The sequence below is a fragment of the Triticum aestivum genome, chromosome 1D (assembly GCF_018294505.1).
Source record: "Triticum aestivum cultivar Chinese Spring chromosome 1D, IWGSC CS RefSeq v2.1, whole genome shotgun sequence".
Classification (NCBI taxonomy): Eukaryota; Viridiplantae; Streptophyta; class Magnoliopsida; order Poales; family Poaceae; genus Triticum; species Triticum aestivum.
Window position 1 is genome coordinate 106644659 of NC_057796.1, and position 21358 is coordinate 106666016.

At 50.0% G+C, this 21358-nt stretch overlaps 1 protein-coding gene across 1 annotated transcript; it reads left to right on the top strand.

The window, feature by feature from the left end:
• The first annotated feature begins 7712 nt into the window (after window positions 1-7712).
• Window positions 7713-11382, top strand: LOC123158089 (uncharacterized). Its single transcript, XM_044576220.1, has 5 exons — window positions 7713-7793; window positions 8101-8284; window positions 8715-8767; window positions 10188-10334; window positions 11029-11382. Exons 1-5 carry the CDS (start codon window positions 7713-7715, stop codon window positions 11380-11382), a joined length of 819 nt encoding a protein of 272 aa, XP_044432155.1.
• The last annotated feature ends 9976 nt before the right edge of the window (window positions 11383-21358 follow it).

Below are 21358 nucleotides of genomic sequence, written 5' to 3' on the forward strand. Positions count from 1 at the left end.
AAATAGAACACACATATTTAGAAAATAAAAAAACATTAATTAAACATTAATGCCGGCCACAAAGGCCGGCTAGAGTCCACGCGTCCATATTTACATTAACTAAATTTACGAAGCGGCGCGCTGCCATAGGCATCCTCGTCGTCGTCGTCGGGGCCGGTAAGGCCGATCAACATCGGCGCCGGGCGAGCCCAAGGGAACGCCATCTCCCAGGCTGTGGTGACGTCCTCCGCCGCCGGCTGGGGTGCCCCGCCCCGGGCACGGCGCTCCTCTTCCTCGGCCTCGCGGCGCTCCTCCTCGGCGCCGCGCTCCAGCTGCTCGAGGTACTCATCCTTGCGGCGCTCCTCGGGCAGCCGGCGCTGGTGCCATTGCTCGAGGTAGGCGCGCTCCTGCGTCTCCCTCGCCCTCATCCAGTCCAGTGGTGCGTTGACCCACTCGCGCACCATCCCGACCCAGGAGTAGCGCTCGATGGGGGTCGGCTCCGGCTCGGCCTTCACCGGGGACGGCGAGGCCAGCGGCGGCACGCTATAGTCACCGGCCGCGGACAACGCCATGACCTCCGCCATGCGCGCGTGGTAATCCGCCTCCTCCCTGCGCCGCTCCTCCTCCTCGCTCTTCCGGAGGACAGACACCGAGAAGGCGCGCGAGACGCCCGCTTCGCGTTCGTGCCGATGCATTTCTGTCGCAAATGGGTCCGTGTGGACGCGTTTTGCGAATGAGTCAGCGCGTTGGGCCTTCACTTTTGTCCGCACCGATCCAAACGGACTACGGCGGACAAAATGGGTACGTGCGATTGGAGTTGCTCTTACCAGCCCCACCATCCTCACCATATGTGCTCACTTATATATTCTTCATTCTTTTCTTCTTACATGTTTTCTTTTTTCTATTTATTTTTTATTTTTTCTTATTTTATTCGGAATGGGTGTGTTCAGTTTTTATCCCTTTTCCTTTTTTTTGGTAAATTGAATGATTTTTTTAAAAATATATTTTTTTCAAAATCTATGAAACTTTTTTTTCAAATTGATAAACTTTTTTCAAAATCGATGAATTTTTTTTAAATTAAAGAATTTTTTTCAAATTTGATGAACTTTTTTCAACTTTGATGAACTTCTTAAAATTCAATTTTTTTTCAAATTCGATGAACTTTTTATCAAAATTCATGAACTTTCCTAAAATCCGATGAACTTTTTTTTTTCCAAATTCTTGATTTTTTCTCATATTGACGAACTTTTTTCACTTTGTACGAACCTTTTCAAATTTATAAACTTTCTGGAAGTTCACTTTTATTTTATTATGAAATCTTTTTTATTTTCTAATTTATATCATAAAATAATACGCGTAACAAGCTGGCTATGTATTACTCCTACATGCTTATGTTGTGTTAAAAGAATGGTCTAATAGAGTATTTTCCATATAGTGGACAACAAAGGGCCTTCGGCCTAGTGGTTATTGCCTAAAAGGTTTTAAGTTAGAATTATGTTTGTTTTTTAAAACGCTTCAGAAACACTAGCCTCTTCGCGGTCCCTGAGGGCCCGCTCGCGGCACATAAGTGTGTCCGCCAGCCGGTCTATGGCTTGATGGGCGCCACAGATGAAATCTTCGCTGGTCAATATTGGGGAGCCGTCGTCGGCATTCCCGGGCCAGTCCCCGCATAGTCTCCGTCGAGGAGTCTCGCCTTGGAGGGGGAGCCCCTATTCCCGAGGGAAGAAAGAGGGCGCTCCACGTGCGCAGCTTCCTCCACGTCGTGCACAACCTCTCCTCGGAGGTGACCACATCAGGCTATGTTCGGTTACGCCCTTCCCCGCGTGGTTTTGGGCCCAAACCACGGGGATCCAGGCGGATCGGCCCCACTAGGAAATAATCTTCGCGTTTTCGATTTGACGCATTCGGTTAAGCCTCGAGCGGATCTTTCCCCCGTCAAAACCTCTCAAAACCGCGAGGAAAAAATCAGCTCCAGCCCACCCGTGGAAAAAATCCGCCTCTCTCTCTCGTAGTACGTAGGTCTCTCGTTGACGCGACCGAAGCGGGGGCGTGGGCTTAACCGAATGGAAGAAAGAAGCCCCGATCATCTTTGTGGCGGGGAGTCAACCCCCACAGTGGTCAGGTGCTGACACCCAATACCGGCAGGGATTAGTTCCACTAGGGGAACTAATCTATTGTAACCGAACAAGGCCTCAAGGGACCCCGGCGAGGGGGTATCATTCGGAGGCTGGCCTCCCGTGGGGTCGTCCTACATGTCTGAAGCACCAGCAGGGGCGTTCGATCTGGCTCGTACCAAGATGGTGTCTTCGGGCGAAGGCGTGCCGGGTACATCCGCTCCATGTGCTGAAACGGCCTCCGCGGCGATCAAGGGAATCGAGGCAGCGTCCGGCAGGACCTCCTGGTCGACGCCAGAACGAGGAGGAACAGGAGCAAGGACTGCTCGGTCTACGCCCGTTTCTCCAATAATGACGCTACGAGGTGGGATGCTGGCGGCCGCGTGACTTTCCCCCGCGTCTGGCCGGGGGATAACGGCCTCGCGGGTGGATCGCTTCGCCTGGCATGGTCTCATGGCAGGAGACCTAAAACGTGAAACCATAAGTCTAAAAAATCACGGGAATTATCCCCCGTATAATAAGAAGAGGTAGGAGAGCGTTGCAAGCACTTACTCATCAGAGGCATGCCACGTTTTCCTTAACCTCCCTCCCATGAAGATAATCATCGAAGGACTAACTGCCCGGCGTCCCGTTCCCCTATTCGGGGGATGGGAAGGGGATGATCCGCCCACAATGAGTCTTGGTCCGCGGGACCTCCCGTCCCCCTCAAGAAGCCCTGGAGGTGTCACTGTCTTCGGATCGTCGTCCGGTTCACTAAAAATGGGGAAAGAAGTGACGATCAGGAAATGGACGTACAGACCAAAGGAAGTAAAAGACAAGCAAAACTGACCCGTCAAGACCGATAATATGAGTTTGACGATGCCGTCTCTTGGGACCCTTGGGGATAGGCCTATCCTCTTCCCTGGGGCATCGCCGCCTCGCGCCCGGGAGGATTATGTCAGGTTCTGACCGTGCGAAGGGAGAACAACCGCGTGTATGATGGAGCACCGCCCGATCTCCGCCGCCTCTGCCGTCACCTGAATCAGAGTCAGATGCTTACCCCGACCATGGAAACAGATTCGGGTGTTCGGGGTCGAGTAGGTCCTCCGGGATGATGCCCCATCGGTCACATGCCGACCAAGATCGAATCGCGCTCGTTGTCGTCATAAAGGGAGCAGACGGATTCCAGAAGGGTGATCATGCCCTCGAGTTCAACAAGCTCCCTGAGGATGGCAGCAATTGTGTCGTGGTCCATCCTGGAACAGTGAAGACATTGAGGATCTGAAGGACCGCTGAATCGCCACATCGGCTGGCCCCTCGCCTGCAAGGGGGCCAGGCGGTGGCGCAAAAAGTTGAGCGCCACCATATGGCAGTGAAGCCCGAGCTCTGACAAGCGCCGAATGCGATCCAACACTGGAAGCCAGGCTCTATCGACCACCGGAGCCCTCCTCCATCCTTTATGCTCGATTGCGCGGGCCATGGCTTCTTGCAGAAGCACCCAGTATCCCGGAGGCCGGTGAGCACCCACCTTTGACGCCAGTTCGCCGAGACAGAGTGCAGTCCAAGCTCTGGATACCCAAGGTTTTTCACTCTGTCCGCTAGGATGAAAGACACGCATCCAAAGACCTGATCCCCAGGGGACATGTGCATCGAGAAGAAATGGCGGAAAAGCTGCAGCGATGAAATCATCCCCACAAATGCTTCGCACAAATGGGCGAATAAGGCTAGAGTCAAGACTGCATTTGGGCAGGGATGGAGCAAATGAATTTGGTAGTGCTCTAGAACGGCGCGAAGAAGGCAGAAAATAGGGGGACCAACCCCGCAGCGAGGAAGATGACGAAGATGGGTGTGTCAATGACATCGGATTCCGCCGGCCACCTTGAGTCGGGTCCCCCCCCCCACTCGTTGCTCTCCTCGCTGACGAGGTGGCGGACCTTATCGAGCCCCTTGGCATTCATAATCCTCATACGTGGCAAAGCCTGCGGGGGTGGGTTCTGACGGTGTGGCCCCTCGCTTCGTCCTCTCTTTGCCGACGCGTTTTTTCTCCGCAGCGCCATGATACGGTGAGGAGGCGTTTGCTTTGGGAAGGAGAGATGAGGCATGGGCTCCGTCATCTATTGACTCTTCGAACTTATGTTCAGCGGGGGCGGGGGCTGAAATTGCTTGCCAATCGAGAAACCATTGTTTTTTGTCCGCTCATCCCAGTTGGGGGAATCATGGAACAAGAATCGAGAAGACGCCAGCACATGATGACAGTTTGGCTAACATCTTCATGATGGCATGTGAAACTAAGATATTGAGAAGGCGTATTGCTGCATTGAAGGCCGACGACACGTGTTGGACCCTCTCCGGTCCGCGGCCCCATTGCTCCTCCTTCGTATATCACGGAGGTTGCGATCGAAGAGTGGGTCAGGGGCTACTGTTGTACCCGTGGATTATGGGGTATCCAGGATCGGACGACCGAGACGATCGACGGCACCATGGAGAAGCAAGGAGTAAATACGGTGATGGAAGGAGTTCTTCGAGACAATTTGGGGATTTCTCCCTACCGGACGAGCCTCCCAGGAAGCCATCCCGGGAACCTCACATGAGATGGGTGAAGGGGTTTTGCCTGGCGGTACAAAGGTGGACTGCACCTACGGACGAAGCATGGAGCGGAAGCAATGAGGTTTGACTTTAGGCGACCTACCGATGACGTCCCGTCTTTGGGTGGTCATCAACAGTGTTGCGGGACAACCCACTTGAGCACGCCATAAGATGGCTTTGTAGCAGGCTACGGGTGCTAGGGGGTACCTTCTGTGATTCTCTCCCTTCACCTCAAACCGCCTTCCGCCCTCGCCCGCGTTGTATAAATAAGGGAGGATTGGGACCTTGAAACCTTACGATTACTGGACGTGTTCAGTCCCTGGCCAAACTCTCAAAGGGTTGTTGCTCCCAACTCATATGTAGGTTCTTAGAGGCCGACAGCGCACACTGCTAAATTTAATTTACCGGTGATGTTTCCTGTGTTGAGACGCTCGTAAAGTTACATGGACGACAAGGCTGTAGCGTGCTAAGTACTAGCAGCATTTGATAAATCTAAACGCTGTCAATACTCAGATCTCAACGATGTTTGAGTTGTATGCAGTTGATAGTTTGGAAAAAAATTGTAGCCGCGTTCTATTTTTCTGACACGTACCCAGTAGCGAAATCCTACAAGGTTTTTTTCTAGTGATAGGAGTAATATGGCTCCCCTAAGACTCATAACATGAATATGAATTAATCTGAATATATTTCCTTGTGCACTTTTTTGTGAGTGCATTGCACATGAGAAATTAGTAGTTGTATTACAATGGAGCAAAACTTGTTCATTTAACTTAAGTGTTATCATTCCCGTAACATTTTCCATTAACTAAAACCCAAATACATGCAAACATATCCTTTAAACTAAGTTCTAAAGGCCCTCAGTTAAATTGTTTCTGTTGGGGAACATAGCATGCATTTTCAAAAAAATTCCTATGATCACGCAAGATCTATCTAGGAGATTTATAGCAACCAGAGGGGGAGAGTGTGTCCACGTACCCTCATAGACCAAAAGCGGAAGCGTTAGTTTAACGCGGTTGATGTAGTCGAACGTCTTCGCGATCCAACCGATCAAGTACCGAACGTACGGCACCTCCGAGTTCAGCACATGTTCAGCTCGATGACGTCCCTCGAACTCTTGATAAAGTGTCGAGGGAGAGTTTCGTCAGCACGACGGCGTGGTGACGGTGATGTTGATGTGATCCGCGCAGGGCTTCACCTAAGCACTACGACAATATGACCAGAGGAGTAAACGGTGAAGGGGGGCACCGCACACGGCTAAGAAACAATTGATGTTCTTTGGGGTGCCCCCTGCCCCCGTATATAAAGGAGGAGAGGGGAGGAGGCAGGCCCTAGGGGGCGCGCCAAGTGGGGGGAAACCCACTAGGACTCCTAATCCTAGTCGGCCCCCCTTCCTTCTTTCGGAGGGGGAAAGGGGGAAGGAGAGGGAGAGGGAGAAGGAAAGGGGGGACACGCCCCTCCCCTTGTCCAATTCGGACTGCCCATGGGGGGCGCATGCCACCCCTTGTGGGCTGCCCTCTCTCTCCCCTTATGGCCCATGTGGCCCATTACTTTCCCCGGGGGGTTCCGGTAACCCCTCGGTACTCCGATAAATATCCGAAACACTCCGAAACCATTCCGGTGTCCGAATACTATCGTCCAATATATCAATCTTTACCTCTCAACCATTTCAAGAATCCTCGTCATCTCCGTGATCTCATCCGGGACTCTGAACAATCTTCGGTCACCAAAACACATAACTCATAATACAAATCGTCATCGAACGTTAAGCGTGTGGACCCTACGGGTTCGAGAACTATGTAGACATGACCGAGACACATCTCCGATTAATAACCAACAGCGGAACCTGGATGCTCATATTGGTTCCTACATATTCTACGAAGATCTTTATCGGTCAAACCGCAATGACAACATACGTCATTCCCTTTGTCATCGGTATGTTACTTGCCCGAGATTCGATCGTCGATGTCCTCATACCTAGTTCAATCTTGTTACCGACAAGTATCTTTACTCGTTCCTTAATGCATCATCCCGCAACTAACTCATTAGTCACCTTGCTTGCAAGGCTTATCATGATGTGCATTAACGAGAGGGCCCAGAGATACCTCTCCGTTACTCGGAGTGACAAATCCTAATCTCGATCTATGCCAACCCAACAGACACCTTCGGAGACACCTGTAGAGCATCTTTATAATCACCCAGTTACATTGTGAAGTTTGATAGCACACAAGGTGTTCCTCTGGTATTTAGGAGTTGCATAATCTCATAGTCAAAGGAATATGTATAAGTCATGAAGAAAGCAATAGCAATAAAACTTAACGATCATTATGCTAAGCTAACGGATGGGTCTTGTCCATCACATCATTCTCCTAATGATGTGACCTCATTCATCAAATGACAACACATGTCTATGGTCAGGAAACTTAACCATCTTTGATTAACGAGCTAGTCAAGTAGAGGCATACTAGGGACACTTTGTTTTGTCTATGTATTCACACATGCAACAAGTTTCCGGTCAATACAATTCTAGCATGAATACTAAACATTTATCATGATATAAGGAAATATAAATAACAACTTTATTATTGACTCTAGGGCATATTTCCTTCAGTTTCTTAATATTTAGATTTGCCCTTTCTTAAGTAATTCCTAGCTAGATACACATTTACTTTCTTAATCACTTTATTTATTATTGACTTTTAAATGCTTCTCATTATTTTGTCATTTATATCTAGATTACCCCTTTACTAAATTGATTCCATGTATATGTTGTGTATTCTTTGTACTAGATTTGCTTTCAAATGATCCTCATTTATTTGTCTACTAAAGCGAATATTTGCCTTCAATATTTTCCATTGAATGAACTCATTTATTCGCTACATTCATCGTATAAGATTAGCTTTTAAATGTGGCACATTTATTTTTCTCATGATATTTGCACCCTCCTTAGCTACTCCTACATACACATTGGGATGCTTTACACTATTTAAAGAGGGGCAAAAGGGCCTCAGTGGAAAGCAAACAAGCACAAAAAATTGTTTCCTTCTTGACATCTAAATGGAGAATTGTCTTCAACATATTGTGTTGTATGTGCTACTTCTCGCTAATGTAATTACAGGAAAATCTTCCCCTACAGAGGTATGTGTTATACTTTACTCCCATTATTTAGGTCGAGACATATTCAATATTGCAATAATCACGATTTACATTCTTCATAAGTTGACTTTTCTTCCTTTTTATAATTTGAAGCAAGGAAACTCATCAATGCCATGGCCCTCTGTTCTTCGTCCAATGATTTTCCATACTAGTGAAAATCTTGCCTCGGATTAAAATTCAGTAATCTCTTATGTGAGTTCCATGTGTCTATTGTATTTATTTACTTCAATTATTAATTTCACAAACATAACTTAATATGCATCCCTGACCCTTAGACTATGTTTGATAGATCACGAGTCATGTGTGGACTCCTCGAGGTGGTGCTGAGAACTATTATGGCATTGAGGCTACAATTGATGTATATGGATTTAATTTACAACCCGGCCAATTAAGTGCAGCTGGAATTTGGATTCTGAACAAAGGAGATGGAAAACCATCTTCAGCTAGTGGATTTCAAGTTGGATGGAGTGTAAGTTACATCTAGGCTGGAGAGCCACAAGTTGATTGGACTGATTTAATTTATTAATCATTAAACAACTAAGGAAATAAAAGGAACTATTGTAATATGCTCTTTGTACTCCATAGAACCCAATCAATAATTTATTGTAGAACATTTTAGTTAGGACTATTTTGTTTCTCAAGCAATGATGTTATATGTGTATGTAAACTTTCTCGCCAAAATAAAGGACACAAACAAATCTAATGTGCAAATTTTTCTAAATAATATAAAATATTGTGAAAAATCATCACAAAAAGAGCAGTTGCGTATTGAAAAAATAATTATACTATGCGAATTCAAATAGACATGGCATGATTTAAAGAAGTTTGTGCATTGTAAATATATCACTACATAAGACTACCATATTTTGCGCATCAATGTGAACACTAGTGAATTTTATGCAGATTTTCCGAGGTTCTACAAAGATTCACATACCCATTTCTACACATCTTGGACTGTAAGTTTCATTCAGTGAACTCTTTAATGTATAGTAATAATAGTTTGTGCTGAAGATATACATTTAGGAGTGATTACCTCAAAGTGTTCATTGCACTACTATACATTCACGAACTATATGTGTCATTGGTATGGAAATAGCAGAAGAATGGGCTATCTTGTCATTAGTTTTTGTGATGTAAAGTTAGCAAGGTGTGTAGTAGGGCCTTATTTGGAGGCCATCCTACACCAATAAAAGGTTCACACATTGATGCCTTTTGAATAGGTTTGGTGCATCCTTGGATCCGAACTTAATATCGTGTTGCGAATGCAATAAATGGAAGTGTCTAGAATAGCCAATGGGATAAAATATAAGGCCTCCTTGATCCTCCCTTAGATGAGAGAAATGCTTGATTGGTGACTCGGTTCGAAGACAAGTCTACCTCTAAGCTCCCTACACTCAAAATGATCCGAGTCTTTCAAGGTCTCTCGGGTCTGTCTCAACACTTCGAGCTGTAAAGGGCTCTATGGACTACATCTACCCCTAAGCTCTAGTGAAGTGTGTATGGTTACATGCTTCACGGAGGGCTTACAAAGTTTATGGGTGGCTGACAAATGGCCAAGGCTACCTATTGTGGTGGTCGATAGGTAGAAGGGATACAATTGTAAATTTTGTCTACTAGTCTGTGGTAAAATAGGGAAGAGGCGTGGAGTATGTTCCATGCTGGACTAGTCCACATATCCCTCCACTTAAAGGTTCTACTCTACTTGCTCTTCACATTGAGAATATTTCTTCTAGCTATTGTTTCCTACTTTTGATTTGTTGGCCAAGACTAGTTTCTTAGACTTTTGTTGACTACTTGAGTTCAAAAATTCGCCATCATACCATGTAGGACTATGTGGGACCCATAAGTAGGATTAGCTATTCCGTCAACAATATGTATGCCTCTTTCATTGTAAAATGAATTCACATACTAAAGTGATCTTTATCACATCCAAAAACTTTAGGTACAATGCCTTCTTTTGGCCCTGAAATATTAGGAAAAGCTCCTACTACATATTTAAAAAGCGAGGTCTTCACCTTTGGTCAGTACCACTAAAAGGTTGAAAGCAAACAAAGTGTCTAACCAAGGGAGTATAGAAAGGAAAAAATGAACGGTTTAAAGGCACACTTAACCTTAAGGAAATTAGGGATATGTCTCATTGGAAACATAGTAGCCAAGACTGGGTACTACTTCCCCCCTAGAAACATGACTGTGGATTTTTTTCAAAATAATTAATGCATAGTTTTATGAAAATCATAAATGTTACACCCTCCGTTCCAGAATACTTATCATGGTGAACTAAACCAATAAGAATTATGAAATGGAGGGCGTAATGTATACCAAAAAAGTATGCAAGACTCAAAAGATTGTAACATGTTTTCTATATTGCTATGACAGAGTGGTGGATCGCCCGCGAAGGGTTGTAGTGACATGATTTGTCCTGGCTTTCAAAAGACATCATCGAGTATAGCTCCGGGAAGTATCATTAATCCAGTTTCAGATATCCGGGGCCGAAAATCATACATTACAATAAGAGTTTTCAAGGTAAACATGTTGCCCAAATTCTACCTAGATTATTTATCCTCTTGCATTTATTTTGGGTATGGGGAGCAGTGCATTTACTTTGGTGTTTTTATATTTATATTAAGGTGTTCAAATGAGTTGGAAACTAGAACTAGCCGGAATCAAACTGTTGTGGACATTGTTGAGTCCTGCACCAACCCTGTGAACTCAGCAATGTTCAAAATCTCGCATAAAGCTTTTGTTAATTGTACTTGTTGGACCGACCTGTAATGACATACAAGAAATTCTTATCATTGTATATTGGCTCATGGTTGGTAGGGTGGGATGCAACATATTTTTGGAGAATGGCATGCATGTTATGTAGTAAAAATCTGTTCCTGACTACGACTCACACAAATTTTAGGTTGTCACTCCATAAAGTTACAAATCCACTACGGCTGGCAATGCACGACTTAATTAGCCCTTGTGACAGCAACTTTATGTCTATTAGTCACCATAACTTCTAATAATAATTATGTTGCTTACAACTAGGCCCAGTCTGTCAGACTCCATCAACTGAAATGAATATTGATTGATTAAAGCATACGTAGTTTTGTGATATGACTATCCAAATATGTAATGCCTTCATAAATTCTCTTATAAGTGTGATTTTGATAAGTTTATCAAACTGAATGCTCTCAAGAATGTTTTAAATAGTTGTTATTTATGTTTCCAGGATAAATCTTCTGGTGACTGGCACGTCCATTATGGATTAAACGGTGGTATCAAACCAGTTGGCTATTTTCCCAAATCCTTGATTCCAGGACTTATTGATAGGAAAGTTGAGATTAGTTTTGGAGGCTATGTGTCTCACCAAAAGCCACAACCGAGTCCTCCGATGGGAAGTGGCTACGCTCCAGCCAGTGGCAATGCTGCGTCCTTCAAAAATATCAAACTAATTGATGCCAATGGCAATGCTCATCTTGTGAACACAAATCTTCCATTTCGTGTGGACCCCAAAAGATGCTATCCTATATCTTACATTGATTCAGCCAGGTTCTTTTACGGGGGATCTGGATGTGCTGATTAAATCTGGATGTCCCGTATATGTACTTGAATTTCTAATAAAATAAGAAATGATTGTTCATTGATGCCTTCAATTGATAAGGACAATTTGGCGGGTACCTTGCAATATTATGTTGCCGCACATGATTTTATTTTACTAATAGGACATCACCACAGGTAACTAGGTATTACTAGACACGGTATTGTCCAAGCTTGAGCCCCCAGGGTTGAGTAAGAGACAAGACCATATCTCGAGAAAGAGCACAATGGTGGATACGAGGTGAGAATCTAACAAGTGGTTGGATATTTGATGGTCGTGGTGGATGAATTAGGCAACCTACTGTAGAAGTTTCGAGATTCTCTTTCCCAGTTATATATTGTGCAATATGCAGAGCTTGTACAACCTACCGTCTTATAGGCAAAAAATAACTCTTCTTTATAGAACTTAGATAAAAAGAGATTCAAAGAGGATTAAAGTGCAAGTATAAATGCCTTACAAACTTCTTTTTTGAGAGCATGCAAATCGTATGCCTTAACTTTATAGAAGTCAGAAGGTAAAATACAAAAAAACCAGTATGTTCCCACAATAGGTTGGTGAGTAGCGAACACCACCAGATGGCGAGACACAAACAACCAGGAGAAAGTCATCATCTTGGAGTCACCCATGACGGCATACATAGAGCCCTTGGCGAAAACTCTAGTACCATGGTGAACACCAGTGGAACATAAACAAGGATGTCATCACGCGTAGGCAGAACACATGTGAGACACTAAGGACTGGAGACATCCCTTGCCGATTTGTAGATGGGGTGCAAAGCGTGGATCAATCTCAAGGGGAGAAGTGTAGAGAGGACATCGAGGTTCGGGCCGCATGGCTGCATAACACCCTACTCCTGCTTTTATGTAGTTGATTTGGTGGATAGAGAGCTTCAAGTCCTTTTGGGAACGGAAAGTGTAGTGTTGCTCCTATCTAAGTTCTACCAAGTGTCCAACCTTATCCTGAAGTGGATCTGGTCTAGTGTTTATCCCCTGCCTCCCATAGCTCGGTTCTCCTTTTATATTGCAAGGGACACCACAGTTGTTACGGAGGAGGGCAACTACCACAGAGAGGTAGGTAAGTTCATTAAATTCTTGATGAAGTGTTGCCGTCTTCTGGTCTCTAAGAATGAACACACATCTTGTCTCCACCGCCCATGGTGTTTACCTGGCGCAGATGTGACACTCCTCCTCATAGGTGCAGACCATGTGGAAATATTATCAGGGTGATTCATCCCTTGTATCGCTGTCATTCCATTGGCACGCCTGCACACCCACTGCACATCGTAAAAGGTCTGCTTATGTAGGACTAACACGCCACCCGGGGGGGGGGGGTTGCGGTGGCTGGCTGTCTTCACTTAACGGATGTGGGCCAGGTGGAATGGTCATTGTCGGGTGTGCTTGTTCCCAGAAGTCGGGTGTCCTGGAGTTGTTCCTTCCAGTACTTAGTTGCTGGCTTGGAGAAGAGTGTAGCAGATCTAGACAAAGATCTGCATGGCACAACGGAGCCTGGGCTCCTTCTTGTTGTTGCTTGTTGATGATCTTGACAAAGATTTGCATGCTACCACAGAATTGTGGTTGAAGGCTTATTGCCGGAGTGTTTCTTCATCTGTACTGCCTCGGATGGGAGGCGACTGTGGCCTGTGCATAATTGGTTTCGTGAACCCAACGGTCATGGTACCGACAGAAGGTTCCAGGCCTGGGCCGGATGTGTACCTCACACAAGGTCAGTGTCGCGAGCCCCCTCATCTGGTCAAGTCAGTTGCATAAGATAAAATGAACTGCAGTGAGTGGAAAAAAATCCCTCGAGCTACCTGTTCAAATGCCAGTAGATGGTTAGGCTTGAATCCTCCTGTCCATAAATGCAATGGGATTTGATGGCATATTGGGGTAGTTTGCAATGCATGGCGCCCTTTTCACATCAGCGACAGGAATCAAATCTACCGCTTCAGTTTTTGACGACGTGTCGGTCCGTGCATGTGGCCAGTTCACTCTTGACCCCCTTTAGTTCTTGCGCCGACGAGAGAAGTCATGATGCCGCTTTCCATTTATTCCCAAGACAGATGAGACAGGGCACCGCTTGAGTTCATCTTGGGAACCATAGGTGCACTGGTATGACCGATGATCCTCACGATCGAGGAGTCGATCTACCAGGTCCTTCGGCTTATAAACACCGAGAAGGGACATACTGCTCCTCCTCTTCCTTCAGTTCTTCCCCCTCCCTCCTCCTTCATCTCCTCATGGCAACTCAAGAAGTTGCAGAGTTTGAGGTGAAGCTCCTCGCAGAGGAGGTCCAGGCCCAAAGGGTGAATCTCCAGGCCAATGACACAAAGCTCAAAAACCTAAAGGAGAGGATGAGGATGGAGCTCCATGTTGAATATATTGTGTGCATGTATATTGTGTCTTGGACCCACCTCATAGTTCTCGTGTATAGTTTTGGTTGTGGCCCCATCCTGTACATCATATATGCGTGCCCAGTGCACCGATCAATGTAATTGTGTTTCACGGCCTATTCTTAGTCTTCTACATGGTATCTATTGCAAGTCGGTCCTAACCCTAGCCGTCTCCACCACCGCGCCTCCACCGTGCCGCCGCTTCCTCCACTCGCCGCCGCCGCTCCCGGTTCCCTCCGGCCGCCGCTGCCCTCCCCACCCGAAGCCGCCGCCGCCAGCATTCGCCGCCGCTCCTTCCTCTCCCACTTCCACACCCACTCCCCACCACCCACTCCCGCCACCACTCCCCACCCACGCCGCCCCACCCCTAGCTGCGCCGCCACCAACGCACACCGCCCCACCGTAGCCGCGCCGCCCCCACCTCCTACTAGCCGCACCATGAGTTCCTCCTCCTCCACCGTCTCCAACCCCTTTGTCGGTCCAGATGTCACCCTCGTTCGCGATCTGAACATCCACGAGCATGTTCCGATGGTTCTTGATCAATCCACCACGTCCTACTCCGCTTGGAAGCGGTATTTCTCCTTGGTGTTTCGCGAGTACTTGCTCCACAACCATGTCGATGGCACCGTGGACTCCAACCTCATGATCCACTACAAGGAGAGATGATCCTCGACTGCACCATCATCCGCTGGTTCTACCTCACTATCTCCAAGGAACTCTTTGATACGTCCATTTTGCATCATGTTTTCCTACTATTATTTATGATGTTTTTATGCATAATAATGCTTTTTGGAGTAATTCTAATGCCTTTTCTCCCATAATATGCAAGGTACACACAAAGAGGGAGAACTTCGGCAGCTGGAAATCTGGACCTGGAAAAGCTATGGGAGGCCACCTATTCTGAACAACTCCAAACAAGATGAAACTTCACAGAGATTTTTTATGGAATACTTGAAGAATATTGGAGCAAATAAGTACCAGAGAGGGCCCATCAGGTGGGCACAACCCACGTGGTCGCGCCCTGGTGGATTGTGCTCACCCAGGCCCACCTCCGGTGCCCATGTTTTGGTATATAAGTCATTTTGACCTAGAAAAAAATAAGGAGAGGACTTTCGGGACAGAGCGCCGCCGTCTCGAGGAGGAACTTGGGCAGGAGCACTTTTTCCCTCTGGCGGAGCAATTCCACCAGGGGAACTTCCCTCCCGGAGGGGGAAATCATCGTCATCATCATCACCAACAACTCTCCCATCTTGGGGAGGGCAATCTCCATCAACATCTTCAACAACACCATCTCCTCTCAAACCCTAGTTCATCTCTTGTGTTCAATCTTTATACCGGAACTATAGATTGGTGCTTGTGGGTGACTAGTAGTGTTGATTACATCTTGTAGTTGATTACTATATGGTTTATTTGGTGGAAAATTATATGTTCAGATCCAATATGCTATTTAATACCCCTATGATCTTGAGCATGATTATCATTTGTGTCGGAGTAAATGGCCACGGGTAGCCTAACCGACTCGCCCTGGCTCTTCAAAAATTACCAGGCCAATCGAGCCTTCAAGCATCCAGAGCACAGGGCCGCCTTCCCCTAGCCGGCTATCACCTAGGCCGACTAGCAGAAGGCGACCTGGCCTCAAAAACCTTCCCGAAGAGAACTACAAGATGGCCGACTCCAGGAAGCCGGCCCCAAGAGGACCGACTCCCAGAAGCCGGCCATGAAGAAGTCCGACTCCCAGAAGCCGGCCAAGACTGCACCCTCAAGGGCTACACCCACATAATGGTGATGAGACGGGGCGTGGCTACAGTACAACCTGCCACCCCCCGAATCCCGGAGCACGTGTGGCCACAGTACGCCGTACGGGTCGGCCATCCCCTGTCCGGCGCAGCACTGTTGCCATGTTGACCATGACACCACCCACGACAGGTGCTAGTACGGCCCGCGGGCGGCGGGCCCCTTCAGCCAGAGAGATGCTCGACGGCGGCCAGGCCTCCCCCAGTCGGCCTGGGGCGTAGCCGGCTCCCAACAGCCGGCTATTCCCCATCCTCGAAGTATGTGCATCATTAAGGAGACAAGACGAGGTAAGGCTACAGTGAGAGCCCGCAAGGCGGCGGCACTGTGGCCATGCTTACCTCGACAAAGCCCTCGTCATCAGAGGCAAGGCTACAGTAACCAGCCACCGACAAGACCCCCAGGCGGTGGGGCCGGCCTATCGGCCATGAGGCCGGCAGCCGGCGGGACCCACGAGTCGGCGGGCCCCAGCGGTCGGCGGAGAAGCCGGCGAATACAAACACTGACGGCTAGGACCCGCGTCCAGCCGGATTACCATTGTACCCCTGGGGGGTAGGCCTATATAAACCCCCCAGGGCAGCCATGCAAAGGATTGATCTGATATAGTTTTAGACACCACGTAGAGAAAAAGGAGAGCTAGCCTTGCCCTTCTTCTTCCTCTAGCCAAACAGCTCAAGGAGCCTCTTGTAGCTACTTGTGTTGATCTAGTGATCATGCGGAGACCCCGCAGAGCAGGATTAGGGGTGTTATCTCCTCGGAGAGCCCCGAACCTGGGTAAGATTCGCTGGCGTGCATGCCTTCGCCTTATCCCGTTTCCAGGCACCGGCGATGTCTTACTGGCTCCCACAATGATAAGCCACCCGTTGGCATATGTCGCACCTACCACCCGACATTTGGCGCCCACCGTGGGGCCAGGTGCACTGTCGTCCAGAGACCTATTCTGGACGAGAACCCTTTTCCTTCCCCGCGAGCGTAGCCAGCCCGCCACGTCCGATGGTGCCTGCCCTGACGCGCTGCAAGGCGTCGACGACGCCTGCGCGGCGAGCTGCCTCGCCGATCTTCTTGGCGAGGCTCGCATCTCTGACGAGCCTGCGTCCGACGCGGGCACAGACTGCCCCGAGAGCCGCCTCATCAGCCTCCTCGACGAGCTCCACGTCTCCAGCGAGCTTGCTGTGGACTTGGAGTCGGTCGGCTCCACCGACCCGATGCTGGTCGACTCCGACACGGCATCACTTGACGCCTTCCCCACCAACATGGTGATCATCGACGACCCTCTCCCTCGAGACGACAGTGGCAGCAGCGCTGTCACTGAGGTATTGGTCATCAGCCACGGCGCCGTCTCCGACGAGAACGCCCACGACGCCCTACAAGCGGCGCTGCGCGACTTGTCCGTCCCCATCCCGGCCGACGCCGACGCCGAGACACTGGAGGCACGCCGCCTCGCCCTCGTCGCGGAAGGCCAGAAGATAGCATCCATGAGACGCCTCACTGAGGCTCACCAGCGCGAAGTCGACCGCTCCGCCTTTCGTACGCCGCCTCCTGGCGTGCCGAGCTGAGCCGGCTTCGTCAAGAAGCGCGACGCAGCCATCGCCAGCATGCTAGGAGCAGATCGCCCAGTCTACGCCACGCCGCTCGAGAACCTGCGTGTCGCCCAGGCGGCCGCAGACGAGCTGAACGGGCTGGGGGCTGACGAGCTCCCCTACATGACTAAGCGCATCCAGCAGCTGATCGACGCTGCCGCAGGGCAGCATGAAGCCAGCGCCCGCGCTGAAAGTCCTCACCCACGCCGAGAGCACGACGCGACATCCCGGACGCCGACTACAGACGGCGCCCGCGCAAGAAAAGACAAGGAGCTGGCTGCTAGCCACAGCCGGACTCGGCTCACCGTCGAGCGCGACGCAGAAGGCCACCCCCGAGCTGTGGAACGACGAGGCGATCCGCCTCCTCCCCTGCCTCGTGGGGAGAGATATCCCACCCCGCCGCCTGTCACGCATCCGACTCTCGGCGGCCGACTAGGCCGCCGCGAGGGAGTCGGCGAGAATGATGCCCGCCACCGGATCGACCGCCTAGCGCGATCCCTGGCGCTAGAAGAAGAAGATGATGTCGGCCCACCTTGCTTTGGCCCCTGCATCCGCGACGAGCCCTTCCCCAAAGGGTTCTCGCTCCCAAGAGACACGCCAAAGTACAACGGCTCCGTGAAGCCGGAAGACTGGTTGATCGACTACTCCACCGCAGTCTGCATAACAAACGGCAACAGGCGCGTTGCCGTGAAGTACGTCCCGCTCATGCTTCAAGGCACGACACGCACTTGGCTGAACAGCCTCAAGCCCTACAGTATCAACAGCTGGCTAGACTTCACGGAAGTCTTCGTCCGCAACTTCACCAGCACGTACAAGCGGCCTCCCAAGCCCCGCCAGCTCTCCTTGTGCGTGCAAGGGCCCAGCGAATCGACTCGCGACTACCTCACGCGTAGGGCCGAGCTCCGTAACTCCTGCGAGGGGGTGCACGAGGTTCAAGCCATAGAGTACTTCACCGCCGGGTGCCAAGAGGGCACCCTCCTCAAGCACCGACTCCTCTGCGATGAGCCGACTACCCTCGACGAGCTGCTGATCATAGCAAACAAGTACGCCACTGCCGACTCCTCGATGAAGACCGAGCTTCGAGTGGATGCCTCTGGGAAGGTACTCGCTCCGGCTCCCAAGACGCCGGCTGCCGACTCCAACCAACGCCCTTACCAGAATGACAACAAGCGCAAGGCCCCCATGCCGCCTTCCACCAGTCGGCAAGTAGCCACAGTCGAAGACGAACAAGCAGAAGAGCGGCCCGCTCCCAAGAAGCGGAAGGCCGGCAGGCCGGCTTGGAAGCCGGCTTTCTCCTACGAGCAAACCCTTGATGCTCCCTGCAAGTTTCACAGCGGCGCGAAGCCGTCCAACCACACGACACAGAAGTGCCATTGGCTCACACGGGTCTCCAAAGGCGAGGGGCTGGTGCCGCCTCCACCTGCTGGCCCGCCGCCTCCGGCCCCTCAGCAGCCGGCTGTTCGCCCCGCAGTCGGAGCCATTCAAGATGAGTTCCCAGATGAGAACGCCTCCTACGTCGTCTTCACGAGCCAAATCGAAGATAGGCACAGTCGGCGCCGACAGCGCCAAGAAGTCAACACAGTTGCCTCCAACAACCCAGAGTTCATGCATTGGTCTGAGAAGCCCATCAGCTGGATCCAGGCTGATCACCCAGAGGTGATGCCGTCTTCTGGCTCCTATGCATTGGTGTTGAACGCCACCCTCGCGACAGAAAGGCGAGCTGCCCGTTTCTCCCGTGTGCTGATTGACGGCGGGAGCAGTATCAACATATTGTACCGTGACACCATGGAGAAGCTGAACCTCAAGACGAAGCAACTCATGCCAAGCCGGACTGTTTTCCATGGTATCGTACCTGGCCTGTCCTGTTCCCCAATCGGCAAGATCAAGATGGATGTCCTCTTCGGAGACAAGGATCACTTCCGCCGAGAGGCGATCTGGTTTGAAGTGGTGGATCTAGAGAGCCCTTACCATGCATTGCTTGGCCGACCTGCCCTGGCCAAGTTCATGGCTATGCCCCACTACGCCTACCTCAAGATGAAGGTGCCGAGTTTGAAGGGGATCATCACCATAGCCGGAGACTACAAGAAATCTTCCGAGTGTGCTGCAGCCAGCAGCCGGCTAGCCGAGTCCCTGTTGATTGCTGAAGAGAAGAAGATGCTGGACCGAGTCGTGGCCATGGCCGGCAAGTAGCCGGCCCTGTCCCCCGATCCCAAGGAGTATGACGCTCAAGGCTCCTTCCAGCCAGCCAAGGAAACCAAGAAGATACCGTTGGACCCGGAGAACCCGGAGAGGTTTGCTGTCATTGGGGCAAACCTGGACAGTAAATAGGAAGGCGAGCTCATCGACTTCCTCCGTGAGAATTGGGACATCTTTGCATGGTCCCCAAAGGACATGCCAGGTGTTCCGAAGGATTTCGCCGAGCACAAGCTACACGTTCAAGCAGACGCAAAGCCAGTCAAGCAACCTCTCCGCCGACTGTCGGAGGAGAAGAGAAGGATAGTGGGTGAAGAGATAGCCCGGCTCCTGGCAGCCGGCTTCATTATGGAGGTGTTTTTCCCAGAATGGCTTGCCAACCCGGTCCTAGTGTTGAAGAAGAACAACAAATGGCACATGTGTATAGATTACACTAGCCTCAACAAAGCCTGCCCCAAAGATCCGTTTGCCTTACCTCGAATTGATCAAGTGATAGACTCCACAGCTGGATGCGAGCTGTTGAGTTTCTTGGATGCCTACTCAGGCTACCACCAGATCAAGTTGGATCTAGCCGACCGCCTGAAGACCGCCTTCATCACACCATTCGGAGCTTTCTGCTACCTGACTATGACATTCGGCTTGAGAAATGCCGGTGCCACTTTTCAGCGTTGCATGCAGAAATGCCTCCTCAAGCAACTCGGCAGAAATGCCCACGTCTATGTAGATGATATCGTGGTGAAGACGAAGAAGCGTGACACCCTGCTGGAAGACCTCAGAGAAACATTTGCCAACTTGCGACGGTTCCAGATCAAGCTCAACCTTGAGAAATGTGTGTTCGGAGTACCAGCCGGCCAGCTTCTAGGCTTCTTGGTCTCCGAACGCGGCATTGAGTGCAACCCAGTGAAGATCAAGGCCATTGAGAGAATGGAGATTCCTACCAAGCTGCGAGACGTCCAGAAGTTTACCGGGTGCCTGGCCTCCCTAAACCGCTTCATCAGCCGGCTAGGAGAGAAGGCTCTCCCCCTGTACCGACTCATGAAGAAGTCCACCCACTTCGAGTGGAACGACCAGGCAGATCAAGCTTTCCACGAGTTGAAGAAGATGCTGACCACGCCGCCTGTCCTGGCAGCACCGACTGAGAAAGAGCCCATGCTCCTTTACATTGCCGCGACTAGCCGAGTGGTCAGCACAGTGATTGTGGTCCAACGCCCAGAAGAAGGCCGAGCTCAGTTAGTCCAGAGGCCGGTATATTATTTGAGCGAAGTACTGTCCACCTCGAAGCAAAATTACCCGCACTACCAGAAGATGTGCTATGGAGTATACTTCGCTGCCCAGAAGCTGAAGCCCTACTTTCAAGAGCATCCCATCATGGTCGTATGCACTGCCCCGCTTGCCGAGATCATAGGCAGCCGGGATGCATCCGGCCGGGTGGCTAAGTGGGCCATTGCGCTGGCTCCCTACACAATCTTCTACTAGCCCCGCACCGCCATCAAGTCCCAAGCATTGGCCGACTTCCTTGTCGACTGGGCCGAGACCCAGTACCTACCGCCGACTCCCGACTCCACTCATTGGCGGATGCACTTCGATGGATCCAAGATGCGCACCAGCTTGGGAGCCGGCATCGTCCTCACCTCTCCCAAGGGCGACAAACTCATATACACATTGCAAATTCATTTTGCCGCCTCCAACAATGTGGCCGAGTACGAGGCGCTCATACACGGGCTCCGCCTAGCCAAAGAACTCGGCATACGCCGGATCCTGTGCTATGGCGATTCGGATCTGGTAGTCCAACAATCATCTGGCGACTGGGACGCCAAGGACGCAAACATGGCGAGCTACCGATTCCTCGTCCAGCAAATCAGCGGATACTTTGAAGGGTGCGAGTTCCTCCATGTGCCATGGGCCGACAACGAGCAAGCAGATGCCCTGGCACGGATCGGCTCCACCCGACAAGCTATACCAGCCGGCGTCTCTCTTCAACGCCTCCTCAAACTGTCTGTCAAGCCGT

Excerpts from the sequence above, each read along its gene's own strand:
- LOC123158089 (XM_044576220.1), top strand. The coding sequence starts at position 7,713 with ATGGAGAATTGTCTTCAACATATTGTGTTGTATGTGCTACTTCTCGCT. Across the intron at positions 7,794-8,100 it reads GAAAATCTTCCCCTACAGAG|ATCACGAGTCATGTGTGGAC; the intron begins GTATGTGTTATA and ends TATGTTTGATAG. Across the intron at positions 10,335-11,028 it reads TTACAATAAGAGTTTTCAAG|GATAAATCTTCTGGTGACTG; the intron begins GTAAACATGTTG and ends TTATGTTTCCAG.